This window comes from Adelges cooleyi, unplaced genomic scaffold, assembly GCF_023614345.1.
Source record: "Adelges cooleyi isolate 19-005CV unplaced genomic scaffold, UGA_ACOO_1.1 ACOO_flye_CR_arks_rails_tigmint_CR_PRNA_30, whole genome shotgun sequence".
Lineage (NCBI taxonomy): Eukaryota > Metazoa > Arthropoda > Insecta > Hemiptera > Adelgidae > Adelges > Adelges cooleyi.
In genome coordinates, this window is record NW_026095971.1 from 4548763 (window position 1) to 4568537 (window position 19775).

The following is a 19775-nucleotide window of genomic DNA, read 5'->3' on the forward strand; positions in this document are numbered from 1 at the left end:
AAGTAACACAAATTACTCGTATCTTCATAATTATTATTATTGTAATTACCGGTATGGTAAATTACATTGTTACTAAAGTACTTTTTTTTTTGTAAAACAGTAAACACTATATTTTTAGCAGTGTTTTCATATATTTAAAAAAGAATATAATTAAGCGTTAAGAGAAAAATTAATGGGGGTAATGCCAAAAGTTATAATGACGTTTTGCCAAAAGAATATTTTGTAAAAGTATTCGCAATAATTCAGATCTACTATACTTTATACAAAAAATAAACTTTTAATATTTTTCCACAAAAAATTACGGTTTATATTTTTTTATTCTCTTTTTTCCTACTGACATAGATGAGGGGACATGTCGCTTTCACATTAGGTACTTGAGTACTTCCTCCTTTTTTTATGCTAATAATTAATTATTACCAAATGTAATTTTTAGCGTTGGTAATTAATTTGTTTGAAATCTACCAATATTTGTTTTTGGTTTTATATAGTAAGTATTGATAGAAAAATCAAAAGTTGCAAATAATAACTGTAAGTAGTTTTGTGTTTTCTATAAAGATTTATATTGAACTAATAAACAATACTCTTATTTAGGTTAATAATATTATACATTATAAAATAATAAATAAAAAAGGTATACATACATATTGTAAGATATATTATTAGTGTATGCAATATAGTACAACAAAATGTATGCGTATTGCGTAACATAATATACTATAAGTCTAAATATATAATATATTATGGTCAACAGTTGTTGATTGAACTCAGCCAATGTTTTCGTCTTTTATATATTATTAACTGTTATAAACCAACGTACAGAAAAAGCAACAAAGGCGCAAATGAGTTTTGAAGAAAAAGAATAATTGTCAAACAAAAATATGGTTGAACTTATCGTTTGTAAACATTTGTTTTTAAATATTGACCAATTTTTTATACGATTATTAATTATGTAGTTACATTTAATACGATTATTTATTATAAAATTACATTTTATATTTGCACCTAAGATCGCGAATAAAAACAATATCACTTTGTTATCACAGGAGGTATTAAACAATAAATTGTGCATAAAATATTAACTTAATCGAATATTACAATATTAATTTTCAAAAGCACATTAAAAAATAACACAAATTATAATTAATTATAAAATTTAAATATTCTAAAGAAACAAAACAAAATAAATCTAAACAATAATCATTTATCAGTGAATGATGGGAACATTTTTTAATAGTATCGCTAGATATTGTTACTACTTAATTTTATTTTTTAGTTTAATATTACCTTCAGTCATAAATTGTAAATAATCTTTACGGATTAACAATATTTTTCAGTTATACTAATCGAAAATTAAATTAATATAGTAAAACAAAATATTAATGGAAGACAAAAAAACAGGGAATTTTGTTGAATTTTCCTCATATGAATTTTTTTATTATTAAAAAATATGACACCATTTTATTATAGAATTAAAGTTTTAAATTATTTTTTAATTGTAACTATTTTCAAATATACTAAATTTTTCAAATGGCAGTTTTGGTCATTGTAAATTAATTTCTATTTTTTATAAATGCAACACAAATAATACAAATTATCATGACATTAAAAAATAAAAACAATTCGTTGGAAAAACAATTTAAATAAAATAATACTTATAACATGCATTTTCTTGTAATTAGCTTTAAACCAGAGTCTTTCATTCTTTTAGTGACCCCATGTTATAAGTCAGTACAATAATTATTAGTTTTATGTATATAATATATTACTTCGTGACTATATTACTATACTATATGCTTTTTATTACACATATTATTTATGAAGCTATCAATACCGTAATGGCGGTATAGGATAATGTAACACATAAAAATTGACACCGATCTATTATGATAATTTATATGCTGTTGAATTAGAGCGGATAAAGTTAAAAATATCAGTCGGTTGTTACAAATTGTAATTTGTATTCAGAAAAAAACGTTTTTGCTCTAAACATGTATTAGATATTAAGATCAGTTTGTTTCAAATTAAATAACAATTTTTAACTGTACATACGTACTATAAAGAGCTGTTTTTAGGTAATTTATAATCATTACGCCAATTGTTTATTTTTAGAATTGGGTTCTACTAGATTCATACTAGATTTTTTCGAGCCATCACAACTATGTTATCTAAAATATCGCCAATAATTCTATAAAACCAATTTTAGCATTGAAAAAAGTTAATAATAATATTTATCATTATTGCATCTAATATAACTAAAAACAAGGATTTGGACCCATAACACTTTCAAGACTACATCTACATTAGTTAAATTTGACTATAATAAGCTAATGTGTTATATTATTACGTATAGGTACACTTTAGGTAGAAATAACTAAAACTAACGTATAAGACTTTGTGTACACCGTATATATAACTTATCGTCAGCTTAGTTATTAAAGGACGTAACTCCAAAATATCAAATTTTACACTAGAAGGAAAAAACTTGTAATATATTAAATTTATTTCAATGAACAATTGCTAACTGTTTATCACGCGTTTCATGGAACAAAACACTGAAATATTATGATTAGCCGTCGCACTATTTGTTTTTTCTTTTAAAAAGTGTAATAATATACTAAAAAAATGAGTTTTTTTGGAGTTACGCCCTTTGCTAACTAGACTGACGATTTATATACATATTTTATAATAAATGTAATAGATATTGTTATCTATAAACAACGGTACCGACTTCTGTACATTTTTAGACTTAATAAAGCTAAGAAAAAGAAGAATCTTTAACCACAAATTAATTTACATATTATACAATAAGTGTCTATAAGATTACTAGGATTTTATCCCATCAGCAAAATGCTAATGGCTTGTGCCGATGAACGTACATATCGGTTTTGTAGATAATGGAACCGTCTAATGATTACCGGGACCCCGTCTTCTTTTTCTTCTTACCCTGCCGCCCTTGTTGTTACTCATGTTGATGGAATAATCATCGTACCAGTTTTGACGACGTCGTTTCATTTTGGCGACGGTAGCCTTTTGTAGCTGCATGCCGGGTCGGCGGCGGTCGGAATGGCCCGACGCTATAGGATGGGCGCCGCCTTGGTCACCGCCGCCAGCCGGATGCTAATCCAATAACTCAAACGTCTCCAGAAAACGACGCCACGGCATGGCATTATTGCACACACCATGCCCTCGCCACCACTCATTGATGTTCCGGTAGTGTTTGGACGGGTAGTTGTCGTGCAGTACAGCACAGAGCCGACAAAAGAACTTGGTGTCGATGAATTCGCCGGTGCCCTTCCAACGGAAGTACTCGTTGTAAAGTTGGTCGTCGCCATCGAGCTGATGCAAGTATTCCGCCAAAGCTTTGGGTGACTCGTAATCGTCGACGTGGATGTAAGAGTGCTTAGGTGCTATCCGATCGTAGTCCTCACGCTTAGCGCCCATCACGATGGGCAACACGTTATGTCTGAAAATTCCGGTACAATAATTAAAAATAATGATTACAACACGTCCTAGAAAAAACCCTGACCTACCACTAATTATTATGGTTATGTTCAGTTAAGTAATAAAATAATCAAAAATACCCTTCATAACAATAAAAAATTATACACTTGGGCTGTGACCGATTATGGACTAACAATCTCGTCCACTATATCTACATATATAGCAGCACTTATCTACCGGAAATAATGACTCGTCGTCATTCCAAATTTAGAAATTTTGGTAAAAAAAATTTCGTAATGGACATACATAGAAGGGTAATGATAACTTATATCTTGAAGAAAACATCAAAATCAAGTCTTTATTCATCAAGTATTTATACCTAAACCAAATTTTTAGAAAATTATTGTTACAATTTTAGTATAATTTTAAATCTCCTCATCAAAACTTCCGCCAAGTAGGGTGATAAAGAATTAATCATTGCTTGCCTTTAGTTAGTACAAAATCCCTATTCTGAAACTGAAAAATATTTTGACTTTACTAAAATATATTGTTAAATTTTCTAATTCATTAATTTTATCTTTTTTTAATTTTAATTATTTCGCCAATTATGAAACCTATTATTATATCTATGGAAATACTTGGAAAGCTACCAGGCTTAAGGAATCAGCCTGTCATTCAGAATTCAGTTTATGTAATTAATTAATTTGTTAACCAGCTCGATGTTGTTCCTAATTGTAAAGCTATCAAATTTCTTAAAATATAAAAACATTTAAACCTATTGTTAAAATAAATTATAGGTTATACCTACTATAGTCTTAACTCATTCTTAGTTGAATTCTAATCCAATCATAACATTTATTTTTCTTTCATTTTAATTCTATAGGGATGTACGTTGTTACATTAGGAAATTCACTATCTCATACGTTTTGACGTCCGTTATTCTTACCAATCAGGGCTTAGACGGTTTATATTTGTCATTTTTGGGCTTATAGCTGGCTGGCGACCTAACGCTACCAAACAAGTTGGCCCCACTGCGAGGGGCAGGAGGGGGTAACTCCTCCCTAGCTTCTCTGCGAGTCGAAACAATTTATATTAAAAATCCCAAGTTTGTTTAATCTATCACTAAATCATAGGCGGTCCCTGCCGCCTAGGAATTTTCACCTGCGGGCACCCTTGGCTGTACCTATCACCAATTTAGTAGCTGTCGTACTTACTGTAGTCCATTGACGAAAAACTTTTCGGTAACGTAATCGGCACAATTGGAGTTCTCAAACGCCAAATAGAACTTGTAGTGATCGTCTAGTAACTTGAAGCATTTGTCCGATCGGGGACACTTGAATTTTCCGCATACGCCGTACACGTCTACCGGTATGTATTTTGCCAATTCTCTGGCGTATTGCAGTCTACCGTTTTTGGCACCACAGTTGGACACGAACCACGCCACGTGCTTGGTCTTATTGAACGCGTAGTTTCGGTCCATCTGATCTACCTGGGTTACCGATGGATCGTAATAAGCCCATCTTTCGTATGGCGTTACAATATCGCTTTCGTGTCGGTAGGTGGCTGTCCAATTGAACACATCGTTGTACGTTATGAGCTCCGTATGATATGGCGACTCGAGCAAGTACAAGATCCACACCTGGAAAAAAACAGTTAATCAAAGTTTATTTGGCCACTAATTTGATACTGTTAACGTCTATAACGAATACAATTTGGATCGTTCGTGCACAAAGGCACGGAGGAAATAATATTCAACGGTACGGTGTTATAGCATGGTACGCGCTTACTTGATTACCGGATTTCCTGTGGCCAGGATGTGAAAAATGGTCTCTGAACAAAATAGCATCCGCGTAGGGCGCTTCGGACTTCTTGGTTGTGATTACACATCTATTGACGGGACAGTTTTTTGCTAGAAATACACCTTGGCCCTCATTTACCATCCAGTTGCTGAGACCGTTAAACAGTAAGATTTTTTTCATCGGCTCGTCGTCGTACTGGTAATACGGAGGGACAAACATAAGCTGCTCTTCCACGCGATCGCCGTTTTTCTGTTCTTTGGGCCATATGTGAGAAGTCCTGTGGCCAGTTCTGGGACTTATCCGAGATCTTTGGGGTTTTAAGGAACCATCTAAAATGTAAAAATACACATTACATTAAAACAAATAATCAGTGCTTTGCTGTAAATGAGGCTATCGTAATGACTGTGAAACTACTAAGAATATAACTCAAAGGGTAAACTGAAAGAAAGTTAGGAGTGACGTGTTTTTTCTCTTGTGGCTTTCGCAGATTTGGCAGTTTTCTTTTTTTTGGAGGGGGCATCATTAAGTGTTTTGCCGTGTCATGGAGGAGAATGGTAGCCTAATTGTGGACAGGTGACGTGGTGAAAAGTTTAAAAATACTGTTATGCCGATAAAAATGAGTTTTGGGTAAAGAAGATAAATACGAAAGATTGCTGTAAACAAAGATGAGAATTAAGTTTTACGTACCTTTAAAATACCATGGTAATTCTTTTTTAATGTCCTCGTTCAGTTCCATCGAAGCTATAGGGTCTATGTGTGATGAATCTAAATATTGCTGTAATATAAATAATAAACCAGATATTAACTTAAGTTGAATTAAAAATATTAATTTCATGTTAAAAAAGTATTTAATCTCAATGTAAGTTATAAACAAGTATATTTTATAAAAACAAATTTAAAAAAAAAACCTAAGTACAAATAGTTAATAGAATTCATGAGACACCGTAAAACAATTTCATAAAAGAAATATATATTAAATGACAAAAACCCAATACAGTGGGGTCGGGACATTGTGGGAGCAGAGAATATTGGGGTGGGGAGGTCACAGGTCTTTATGAATTATTACAACTGAAAGTGATAAAAATCACTTTAAAATAAACACTTCGATGCGAATCTGTAATGGTAGACTTACAAATATCAATTAAAACATGACAAAAATATTCCATATAAATTTGGAACTAATTGGACTAACTTTGAAAAAGTTATAGGGTGGCGTAAGTTTTAGTTGAAAAATATGTAAATTGTTTGGGTGTTTTTTTGATTTTGAAGGGGAAATCGGTTCAGTAGTTTAAAAAATGTTATGGGTCCAGATGGCACACACAAAAAAAAACGCATCATTGTAAAAAACCCTCAGCTATCCATCGAAGCTAAAATATGAATTGTATTTTATTTATTTATTTTAGACCATACATACGTCTTATCATAATGTTATAACTTTGTTTATCAATTTGTATTTTACCTAATACAACTCTTTAGATACAATTATAAAATAAAATATTATAATTTATTTTATTTTTCCAAAATAAAAACCACTGTCGTCTTTCTTTTCGTGGGAAAATTGTCTATATTTTTATAGCACTATTTATAATGAAATTGATATGGAAATATTTAAAAAATAATCATGATTGTAATCGGACTGAGCACTGTTTCGACTATATGAAAATACTTGCCTACGTGTTATTTTTATTTTTTATTAAATGCTTTCATTGCTTACAGCGAATTAATTTTTTCACATGAGTTTTGTGTCCCATATCGTTTTGATAATTTTACAAAATATTTCTATGAATCATTATCAAAATTATAGTTAACGATCTGTATTTTTGCAAGACAACAGAATTCAAGTAAATGCCAAAATAACTATTTTTTAATACGCATAACTATAATTTAAGTAGTAACGAATGACCATAGTCCATAACTGTTATGGTTACTTCAACGGCCATACTGGCTTCTGTTATGTTATAACATAAACATGTTTAATATAGATTAAATACATGTATTTAATCTATAGTTATAATTATTGAAAACCATAAAAAAATAAACATATCATTATAATGACGCCCGTTACGAAAAAGTGTACTAAAATGTTTCATATTGTGACAAACGAAAAAAAAAGGTGTATTATCCCACGTTTTATCCCACTCGAAAACTTGTGTAAATAAAAACTATGTATAATAAACTAGTATATTTATATCTGTCCTAGATAAAGTATCTCATACGTTACATTCTTCCTGAAGAAAAGTAGTATGATCGGTTTAATAGGAGTTTTGATAAGCGAAACACTTATCGAAGCGAAATTCTGAAACTTATTAGCATTCAGTATAGATTTTACAATTTATACTTAATGGTATTAGATTACGTGGTGGTAAGCAAAACACGCTAGTTTTCTACGTGATAAACGCAGATATTATACTACTTTTTGTGGCGGTATGCGAAACACGCCAGTTTTCGACGTGACTTAGGCCAACGTACTATACAAATGAAACTAATTACTTTTGGTAACGGGCGTCTATAAAATCGCAATTCCTCCTCCACTTTGCATCGAAGCTAACAATTATTTAGTAACCGTTTAGCTTACAAAATCCTGCACACACCACTGAGTTCACTATGTGCGAAATACTAGTGGCTTATAAACCATACAGGAGGTTTTTTACAAAACGATCGCGTCCATAATCAACTGTTCTTCTTTTACAGAGCTAACATTAAAGGTAAGTATCGAAGCTTCATATGCCTTCGAAGCTCCAGTGCCGAAGCTTCGTAGGAGACAAGAAGACGAAATGTATTCAATATTACTTTGTTTAAATAACAAATAATCATGTACACATTTTGAGTACGATTTTGTTTTAGAAATCTTTCCGTTTACGAGACTCACGTTACTGGTGGTTACTATAGTTTTTTTAATTGTTTAAACACATTACCGGGTCGCTGTAGTCGACTTGGAGTCCAGCTTTCCATTGTCTTAGGCTAACTCTGGAGCCGTAGTGCCCGTCCGTGGCCAGCAAGTAAGCCGTGCGACCGCTGTGGAGCACGATTGCGAATAACGCCACGCACAGCAACCCGTACAGTACCCGACGGAACTGGCGGCCGGTCATAATTGATCTCTTACCAAGTCCCCACTGCCGCCGTTGGACTCAGCATCAATTTCCTGAAACACGGTAAAATGTTGGCTTATCATTTCGAAGACATCAATCTATACACGCACAAAAACTTCAACGGATGAATGATACGCGTCCATCGCGCCGCGGCCGTTGTAGCGTTTCTATGTTTACACCAAACATTAAGAGGCAGGCTCAGAATACAAAACTCGAAGTTTGGATTTATTTTTAGAATGATTCAGTTTCACAAAACCATTGGAATGCATTAGCATCGCACATTCGTTACATAATTGTAATTCCAACAGGCGCTTCTCCCGAGACTTTTGGCGTTTTCGAGAACGTAAAACCGATTCGACGAGATTTACATCGGTGACATTGACAAAACGTGTTAAAAATACCAGTAGTTTTAATTACTTATGACGATTTATATTCAATTTTTTACATAACGGCGACAAACGATGTAGTGACCTAGTCGATTTTAGGGCCTCCTTAAATCCCCAACAAGTGTTCCGTCTGCTCCACTTAACGCTTTCACGATTGATTTGACATAGGTAAATAAATAACCATTTGAAGCACTACTAATCGTATCATATCATGTAATAGTAATTTTGTATAATAAACTATATTTAATATATATTATGATTATGTAAATAATGAAAATATAACAAAATTGTGCTTTTATTAGTGTATTTTTTTAAATAGTTAATTTTTTTTTAATAATAACATTCATAGCTAAAGCGGCGCTCGCTTTATGCATTTGAACAACGGTCCGCACTAGACTTATTGTTGATTTGTTTGAAATATATTATGGCGCCATGCCAGATCAGCTTTCGTCGAGTGTTTGGAATAATAATAATAATAATAATAATAATAACAATACAATTCACACGCTTATGTATACGTGACGAACAACGATTTTGTTATTCTAAATTTGTCTTTACTCGAGCTAATCATTTAAACTTATCATCGTTCTTACTAAAAATTTAAGTCAAAACGGACATTTTAATTGTCATGATTTGTGACTATAAAAATTACATGGTAGTTGCCAGAATTATGCTAAAAGTTTGCATACTGATATAAGTATCCGATAGAATCACTTCCATTAAAAAAGCTAGCACTTTGGGAACGTGCATATTGGGGAACAGGTTGAACAGGTCTTCAATAATAATTATAACTGTAAGTGATTAGCTTACCGTTTACTAACATAACAAATTAATTTATCTAGTTACAAATAAACACGTTGATGCGAAACTGTATAAATTTAAAATATAAATAAATGAGATTTTTTATCTTGTAAACTTCTTGTCATACCTTAGCGCACGGTTTTTTATTGTCTTCCTTGACCACAGAGTTTTTTTCGTACATTTTAAATTTACAACTTTGTCTATCATCAGTTTTGTTTGATTTAAGCACTTTTTTTGTCGCGCTATTTTAATTATTTTCTTCTTATTTTCACGATAAGTTTGATTTTTGCCGAAGTACATTTTTTATAAACTTATTTATCCAAACATTGTTTACTTTTTCTTCCTATGTTACAAAATAACACTCTTTTATAGAACTACGGCGATGTATTTTTTTTATACAACTTTGTTGCTATTGTTATCCATATACATATATCACCATAATCAATAATGAAAAACATATCATCAAATACGTGTTGATTTACTCACACGTAGCATCCTAAAAATTTAATACGGTGTTTTTTTTTTGGATTTTTTCTTATAAAAAAAAAAAATTAATTCATATTTTTTTGAAAGTTTTATGTGTTTAGCCTCACTATAGAATTACCTTCAATTTAATTTTCAGATCTTAAGTCATATAACTAACCACATTTTTTTTACGTGTATCCATAGAGCCTCGGGTGGGAACTAGCCTGGTGGGGCATTACTTCCCCCCCCCCCGAGTCATAAAACTAAACCTAAATTAGCGAAATAAAAAGTTCCTACCTCTTCTAGAGAGTGTTAATAAAATTTTCTTGGGTTTTCACTGTATGTTCACTCAAGTTTGGATGTAATTAAACAATTTTTTAGAACAGTTATAGCGCACCGTAATTTTAAGATGAAACATTTGAATATTTTTAGTTTTTCTCGATTTAAAAGGTAGGTGTGAAATGTTTTAATAAGATTACTTTTAAATAAACAATTTGATTCAATTAGATGGTAGAAATACAATTGTCGATAAAAGCATTGCATGCAATTTTAGTATTAGAGTGGATACGATTAGAGTTAGTCAAAATGTAATTTTCCTTTTTTTTTGTCGTAATATTATGTTAAAAATGATGTTAATGTGTTGGGTGTTTTTTTTTTAGATTTTGAAGGGGAAGGGGTGAACTTTTTTAATTTTTGGTCCTTTAAAGTACCTTTTAGGTATGATTTCGGATTAATAGACCTGTTACATGAAGAAATCGGTTTAGTGGTATCCAAAATTGATATCCATCAGAAGTTGATATCCAAGGGTAAGAATAAACAATTCATTGTAAAAAACAATACCTCTCAGCTCCTTAACGAAGTTAAAATAAACGCTTGCCTATAATTTTAAAGTAAAATACTAACAATTGTGGCTAAAGAAAGAGTACATTTTACTACCAACTTTCAAACGTGACAACAAATGAAAAATAAACAAAAACATATTTTCTATTATAACTAAGTCCGTGGTGACTAGTATACGATTAAAGAAATATTTAAGCCACCGCGCTATTCCCTGCTCTTATGTACAGTTTTGTTAACCAAATTTTAAACATTATACACACGTACTATTACAAGATGAAATGGGATTGGTAATAAGATTTTCACACACGGACTGTTTATAATAGAAGACAATTTGTGCATAATATTGAAACGTATTTGTATTCAAATAGGTAACTTACTACTAATTACTCAATACTTATTGTATTGATTGTCGGAGTTACATTGCATCAAAAATCTCTAAAATGTATATTGGAGAGTCTGAGACTATTGTATAATGTACAGTAAATTTATTAGTTTGTGTGTGTGATCTTTGTTTTAGACCATATTAATTAACTATATGTACGTAAATAAATCTGTTACCGTTCCATTGTTAAACATATTGCATTTTAAGGTGTTTATAAATAAAAATAACGATTTCTTAAGCGGAGGATATACATAGAGGATAATTTCTTATAACGATTTTCTTTTATTAATTTGATTTAATTGATTTTTAGTTAGTCATTTATAATGCATACATATGATGAAGTAGTTAATATTATAACTTATAACCATAAGTGTTGCTTAAGTTTTTTCTAGACGTATTAATTAATTACGAATTCAGTATTATGAATTAATTATTTAGTATGAATAATATATATTTTATAATTTTATAAAGAGCAGCGTATATCTTAACTTTACTCCAATGATTATCAGACAACTGTCTAAATAGCACATTTAACACATAATATAATTGATGCATCTATTGATATTAACGCGCTTTCACTTAGTTCTCAATGGGTTAACGTCCCCTAGACCCTTACCAGCAGTTAACAATATCCGCTCTGCTTAATGTTGTCACTCATATGAAATGATCACTTTTATCCAATCTTATTCAATTGCATTTTCCAATAGTTAAAACACGGGTTGAGTACAATTTTAACAGCTATGTGACGTCATAAAGTTAGGTTGGGTATATTAGCAATTTAATAAATAGAAAATCAGTAATACTTATTAAAGAGTACATAAAAAGTTTCGATTACTTCCAGGAAAAAGTTTTTAAGGAAGGGGTTAATTGTAATTTTTGGTTTGTCAACGTTTATCGACAGTACTTTACCTACAGAAAATTCTATACAAATTTGAACCTTATTTGTATTATAATATTGTGATTTGTAAATATGTGTTTAATCCATTAATTGTCATTTTTACCTCTATTACGACCCCCCACAGGCTACACCACATTGACAGAGATCAGGGGGGGGGCTTGGGATACTAAAAACCTTCAAGCTATAATTAGTGATTTTTAAAATACCTACATTTATTTTTTAGTAAGAAATTTGTTGAATTAAAAATAAATGTACCAATCATTTTGAGTTATAAAGTTTTTTTTTAGGTTTTTAGAATCCCAAACCCCCTGACCTCCACCAATGCCACACCGACAAGTTCAGAGGCAATGAGCATTATCTTTTTGAATAAACAAATATTAATAATAAAACATTATAATAATAGCTAATCACAAAATTGTGAAAATAATCGACCAAATTAACGGATTTTTGAAACATTCACCTCAAACTCGTGTGGCCTGTATTTGTCTTTTGACAATACAGGTATTTTAATATAATTTTGTTTATTACTTAGTTATATTAATACAATTGTAAACGTTTCCAAATGTTCATAAATAATGAAAATGGGTTTTAGTTTTCTTAAGTACGTACAGCGAGTAGTAAGTAAGTACTACAAGTGTAGTATACAGTACAGAGGTGTATTGAGTATATTGTAATTTATCATGTCAAATCGAGCTAGCTCCGACGTAGTTAAAAAAGTCCCTTTTTTTAAAAATAAATTTGAAAACTTATAACAAAAAAGCTAAACAATAAACAAATATACATATTTATCTGTACGTGTTTTTATTTATTTTTTTAAGTATTTTTAAAATATTCTTTCATAAAAACAACATGAGTTAATGGCAAACTTTTCGAATGACAAGAAACTAGCAAATAACTACAACATTATTAGCGAAGATTGAACATAACTGTTGTTCATTTATTTTTTACTTTTCATTCGAGAATCATAACATTATACTTAACATTCTAAAATGTATTTGTATATTTATTTATATATATATATATATATATATATATATATAAATACTTATTTAATCAGAAATATAAAACCTTGGGGAGTATAGAACTCCTAAAATATAAAGCGGATGAGCATACGGTTTATGGAAGCATCGAAGTAGAAAAATATAAATTATGTCATTGTTAATTTAAAATGACGGCAGGTTGCCAGCTAAATCGAAACTCGTGTAAAGGCTGAATAAAACAGCAGCCGCGTAGAAGTTGTTAAAAAAATATATGCGTAAAATTAATTTTAGTTTTATATAGAATTACGATTTTTATTTATAAAATTGTAGATCCAAATATAAACCGTATAGAAATTAAAAACAGAAAATTTAAACCATTAGCATTACATTCTGCCTTAATAACTGTCATTTTCCTTACTTCCAATAAAAGCTGAGTGCAACTCTAAGGAAAAGGATTTTATGTCATAATTATTTCATATTAAGACCATAAATATATAATTAAATAATTTATAATTTTTATCTGAAATTAAAAAATATATAATATTTTTATAGCATATGCAATGATCTATATAATTTTGATTTTTTTTTCTGATAATATTAATTTGTTGCGGATATGTGCTGTGATTAATTGTAATTATTATTTTTGTTATATTTGTGCTATTTATTTATTTTTTGTATTAGTTTTTAGTTATTATTCCTGTACTCTTGCCCCTGTGGGCGTAAACAATTTTAAATAAAAAAAAATAAATGTTAACTACTAATTTAATATTAGAATAAAAAAAAGAAATACGACCAAATACAAAATGATTAAATGTACACATTGAGAAAAAGTACTTGGTGTTATATATAACTATGTATATATTGTAAATATATAAATTAAAGCTAGTAGCTACAATAATACGTATATATTATTAATTGTATACCTGATAACTATTTGACTCTAAAACTCTGTTGAAGAATACATTTGGTTGTACACTGTCGAGTATCTATTAACGGAGACAAAAATGTGTGCGAAATTACTTTCTCATTACTAATATTTTACTTAACAGTTATTTGTTTTTTTTTTTGAAATTATCGTTTATGAAATATAACTAATGTGATCCAAATTTCATTTTAAACAAGTTCAAAAATGTTAATTTTAGCGGTATGATTTCAGAGGTGCTCAATAAGTGTAGATAAAAGTGTAGAATAAACAAATCAACTTAATTTTTACACGAGCACGGTTCATTCTAAAAAGTTTAAAGTCTGTTGTAAACACTAAACTGTATACCTACTGTAAATTATTAACGCTAAAGAACTGTAGTCAATAGGACCATATTTTGTGTACAATAAAAAAATATGTATTATTTGCCTGTTCAGATAATATACATTCGTGTTTCGTTTTTCATTGTTATTGTGGTGCAATAGTTAAATGTTTAGGCCATATCGTACAGCTTTTCGCAGCTGATGAGTGAGTTTATGGCGTTTGTTTAGATATAGAAATCAGGATAAACTAAGAGTGTGTATATTACTATGACTAATACACATTCTTTTTAGGATAAGTGAGTATTGTTTTTACAACTGCTACACTCGGCGTTAACGTTAAGTATCAATGCCAGATGCCAAACAGTTATTTCGTGTAAATAGTAATTTTTAAACAAAACCAAAAACTTTTATATTATTATTATTACTATTATTACGTATTAGTGTTACATTTCTAAAGTGGTTAAATTTCAATTATTTTACGTTAACGTTATTTTAGTATTTTTTAATTAATTTGAAGCGTATTTCGGAAACACTATGCTTGACTGCAATATTTGCGAGATTTAGATTTTCTGTATACACATTGAATGCATAAAACAGAAATTGTTACATGCTCGCCGATACTTGTAAAAAACACTATTAGTTTTAATTCAATTGCAGGAAAGCAAATAATTATTACCATTGACCATAGTGTCGTATCGTTGAATCTAATAAAAATTTGGTGATAACTACAACATATTATAATAATAAATATAATTTTTACCATATTTTATTTCTCGGTCTGTATAGCAATAATAAAATAACGTTTGTGATTGTGTTTTTTTTTAGCATATATTATTAAATGTGCATATATTATTATTATTATATGTGTTACTAGTTATTAAATGTTATACTTACTTAGTTTAATAGAACTTAGTCAACGAAACGCGTTTAACTATGGTTGCATTTTACTGTAATCTTTGTAATAATAAAAGTTACCTTATAAAAAATGACCAGGTAATTTAATTTACTCAAATAACGGTGAAATACATAAGTACTATTTGACACGATATCGTTTATCTTCACTGTTTCGCACTCGCATTACAATTTTGTACCTACCTAAGCAAATTGCGTTATGAAAGTAGTGTAGTATATGAACTATTAGAGTACTGTAAACTACTAAAAAAACAGATATGTAATATTACTACATAACTGTTTTTTATTATGTTTACAAATGATGAGGTAGTATTATTTTACGCTCACATTTGTTATTTCAGTTGTACCGAATCTTGACATGTTTCAGTTTAGTAAATATCATGCGGATTATTGAATTCGAAATTAAAAAACAATAATAACCATTAGAATTGAAAAAACTAAAACCTTTGCAGGTTATCGCATCAAATATAAACAAAAAAAATGCTCTGAATTGTAAAAGAAAATTAATTGTATTTAATGTTACCATTACTTAAATTTAACACCATTTGCATGTATAGAGAATAGAGACACTCAATAGATATGTAAGGTTAAGAACATATTCTGGTTTTTTACTCATGCATAACAAAACAAAATAAAAAATAATGATAATAATTTTTCCAACTTTTCTAGACGATTAATCCAATAATAATTAAATTTAACTAATAGTGTCTATTGTTTGTTACATCAATAGAGTGTAATATATAATTAAACGAAAAACAGTAATAAAATAATAATAAATGAAACGTCCTAAAAACACAATATTAGCTCAAAAAACCTTTGCAAAAAGGGTTTAAACATTTGTCTAAACGTTTTAAATACATAGGTACACAATAACACAATACCGATCCAACAAGTTTTTTGTTTGGGCTATTTCTAGATTTGGGTATAACAAATTTATAAAAATTAAATACTATATTATTTAACCACCTTTTAAATCATTATTGCATTCATCTTATAGCAGATATATAGTTGGATAAAAATATTAATATACTTTCAATTTATTTTGTTAAAATCCTCGTTTAAGAAACAGCGTTCAGAAAAAAAATTCTATAGTTAGAAAATTAAATAAGAACCTTTTAGGCTAGGCGTAATAATGAATATTTATTAATTTAACGGTTCAATCAAAATTATATGAGGGGCATGGTGTGGCGCAGTGGTTATCCCACTTGTCACTCGGCACCCTGAAGTTAAGTAGTGTCTATTACTGCTCGATCACGGATGGGTGACCGCCTGGGATTTTCAGCGTAGGCCAATGTCATGTCCCCACATCACGTGTTTGATACATACACAAAACTAACTTACCAAAACCAACCAACAAAAAATAGAATAAATTGCAAAAAAAAATCGTATAAACAAAATATTATTTTCATACTGAATGCGCATTTTATTTATCCTTTAGACTTAAGACTATATTTTGTAAGTTGTAACTATACATTTATTATGTCATTTGTAAGTTTCACTTATTATATTTTTATGAAAGCTTGTTATGTATAATACATTAACCAAAATAATATATATTTAAATTTTGGCAAAAAAAAAAAAAGTTATATTTTGCTAACTCCTGTTTTTATACAAATCATACGTATTCTAATATTTCAGTTAATGTTAAGTAACAATGTCACGGTTGTGTTCATGTTCACAATGATTGATATGACGGTAAAGTGTTTTTTTTTATATTTTACTTCTCTTAATCCGGACAATAGGTAAATATTTACATTTACGTTTCAGTTAATATAAATAAAAAACAAGTATCGAGTGTTACTAGTCGACTATCATCAATTATAGGGAGTTATACAGTAGCATAAAACACAATTCTAATAACAATGATTATCACAGGACTCTCTGGGCGATTCCTGTCTTGTTGCATTTGCATCTGATATTAGGATGTATGTTATGCTTCTTTAATATTGCTTTGGTGGACTTACCCTCGCCTCGGAACCATGTCCGCCCAAAACGAATCCATATTATTGGTCTCCTCTTTTGCCGCTTTGCCTGGTCTTCGACCATGTTGCGGTTACGGTTGTTGTTGTTGTTGTTGTTGTTGCTGTTGCTGTTCGAGTACTGTCCCTGCGACCGCCAGACCCTTGTGTTGTCGCGCTTTGGACTACAGAGAGAAACTTTCGCTTACACAGGGACGACGGCGGCGGCGGCGGCGGCGACGACGACGAAGGCAACACACGCACGTACTCGTCCAGGCCAAAATCTATAAGGGGTCCCTTCATTCATTCTGCTCCACACCCCGGTGCCATTCCAGCAAGCGCCGGTAGCGGCGTCGGCGGTCGCAGCGGCGGCAGTGGCGGCGGCGGCCCATGCGCATTGCCGGCGCAACGTTTTTATTGTACTATTATTTTCATCGTGTTTTGCGGCAAAACTCGCGATTCCGCCCGGCTCGTGACCCTGCCCCGTTTTCATTGCCGCACATCCTTATATGTTAAGTAATTGTGGACGGCTAATTATAACAGTAGTTATAAAATACAGAAAAGCACTTATTGACAAGTGGATATTGTTCATATTAAATGGTCGATTAAAAAAAAAACCTTAAACAAATCAATAAAATAAAGTAAATAGTATGTGTTATCGTAAAGAAATGTTGTTAATTTTGCCCAGAAAAATGGGTAAACGCGGTTTAACTGTTTTATATTTGATCTTCTCATTGATTTAAGTGTGCAAATATTTTTGTTGCGATTTGTAAAACAACTATATCGTTTTAATAGTATACAAACATTTAGATTATTATCAAGCTATATTTTGCATCAATTTATTGTATTTTACAAGAAAACAATATTTAAAATAATATTTATGAATTAAAAAGTTTTAAAGATCATCTAGCCCATTCCTAATGCGATAAGATAAGATAAGATATCCTGATACAGTTTTGATAGACATTTACTTAGTCACGGAACTTGAAATCCTTACCCTCGAAACTACTAATGTAATCTTTTTGTATTCATAAATAGTTTTATTTTCATTATATCGAAAAACTGTGGTCTTTTCAGCATATTCAGTATTATTTATTTTTAATCGGCTTGATAATTTGATGCACTTCTGAAAATAAGATTTGAAAATATAAAAATTTGAAAATACTAATGTAATATTAAGTTCCCCTAAAATTCAACTATAAGTGTGATCACGAGATGAAAAATTGGTTCCTTACACGGCAAGAAGCAATTGACATTAAAATTAATTACCTAAAAGTTTTGCTTCGAGACTGTGTAACCTATTATTTACTTAAGTGGGTTAATCGTTTATGGATTAAACTACAGGTAAATGTACTTAAATAGCCGTTTAACACAACAACCACAAAGGAACACAAAAATACAAATAGGAAATCTATTTAATATTTTATTTTGTCAAAAAAAAAAAACTATTAACCAACTGTGTAAATGAATTCACCCGTACCTTCATAACCATTTTACCATTTGTGTGTATATTATACATTTATTTATATTGTAGAATATTTATGTATTTTGCTAAAAAACGTTTTATTATGTATTATCAGTTTGAATGAAATCGTTTATTTTGGTGTCACAATAATGGTTGGGTATCGTCAGTTAAATATTGGAGGTCACTTTGGGCTTTTTATTTTGTACAAAATATGTAAAATATACATGTTTGAATTATGATCAGTAATATCTATTTTACTGCTATACCATAGCCACACAGCTCGTTTGAAGGTATCATTCGGCTATATTGTACTTTTTGTTTTTTTTATTGTCATATTGAATAACTGTATAAGGTCAAAATTAAACGTGTACTCAAACGTTAACATTTAGACGTACGTCAAATATTAATTATACTTGATGTTCAAACGTCAAAACCAAGTTTGAATAAATAATGGTTGCGCCTGCTTATTTGAATAACTAAAATAAAAAGGTTTTTTTTTATGCACCCCAATCTTGTAGGAATTTCAAAAATTCATAGATAGCAGTTCAGCAAACAAACATAAAACAAAACTTTTTATAAAAACCTTGGAAACGCCCTAACCCAACAAATGTAAAGCGTGCGAGTAAAATAGAAACGCAAATAAAGTAAAATAGAGCCATTGACGATCGGTTTGTTTTTAATTTTACTCTTCAAAATTAGAACGGGACGATGTCGCTTTTTAAGGTTACATAACTTATATTTTATACAAAAAATCATACCTTTGGGAAATCGCTAATGCATTTGCAAACGATAAACACGACTGATGATGATAAACCATAGAAAATGTTTTTAATTCAAAACCACACGACATATTAGCGAGTTATCTTTGAAATCGGGTTTTATTATTATAATATTATTATTTATCATGACCCGTTAATGTAAATTGACTTGCAATATATTCTTACAACACTGGCTAAAGCACGAATCGGCTGTAAATTGGAATACTCGTCCGACGTAAATCATTATGGAGTCTAGACGTACACTTCTATAAGCCATTAACATTGTTTAATAGTTTTTCCAAAAACCCCGCAAAATAAAGCAGAAATGTACATGAAAAAAATGCACGGTGTACCTA

The 19775-nt window shown here is 30.3% G+C and overlaps 1 protein-coding gene across 3 annotated transcripts; it reads right to left on the reverse strand.

Moving 5' to 3' along the window:
- Positions 1-1469: 1469 nt before the first annotated feature.
- On the reverse strand, positions 1470-17466 carry LOC126839152 (glycoprotein 3-alpha-L-fucosyltransferase A-like). Of its 3 annotated transcripts, none has more exons than XM_050574237.1 (6): positions 17203-17466; positions 8156-8382; positions 5928-6015; positions 5229-5569; positions 4656-5080; positions 1470-3463 (listed from the first exon to the last, which is right to left on the reverse strand). In XM_050574237.1, exons 2-6 carry the CDS (start codon positions 8327-8329, stop codon positions 3118-3120), a joined length of 1374 nt encoding a protein of 457 aa, XP_050430194.1. In that variant the 5' UTR covers positions 8330-8382; positions 17203-17466; the 3' UTR covers positions 1470-3117. The 3 variants fall into 3 exon arrangements, with proteins under 3 accessions (XP_050430194.1, XP_050430195.1, XP_050430196.1); XM_050574238.1 differs by lacking the exon at positions 17203-17466 and adding an exon at positions 15221-15449; XM_050574239.1 differs by lacking the exon at positions 17203-17466 and adding an exon at positions 8440-8498.
- Between the last annotated feature and the right edge of the window lie 2309 nt (positions 17467-19775).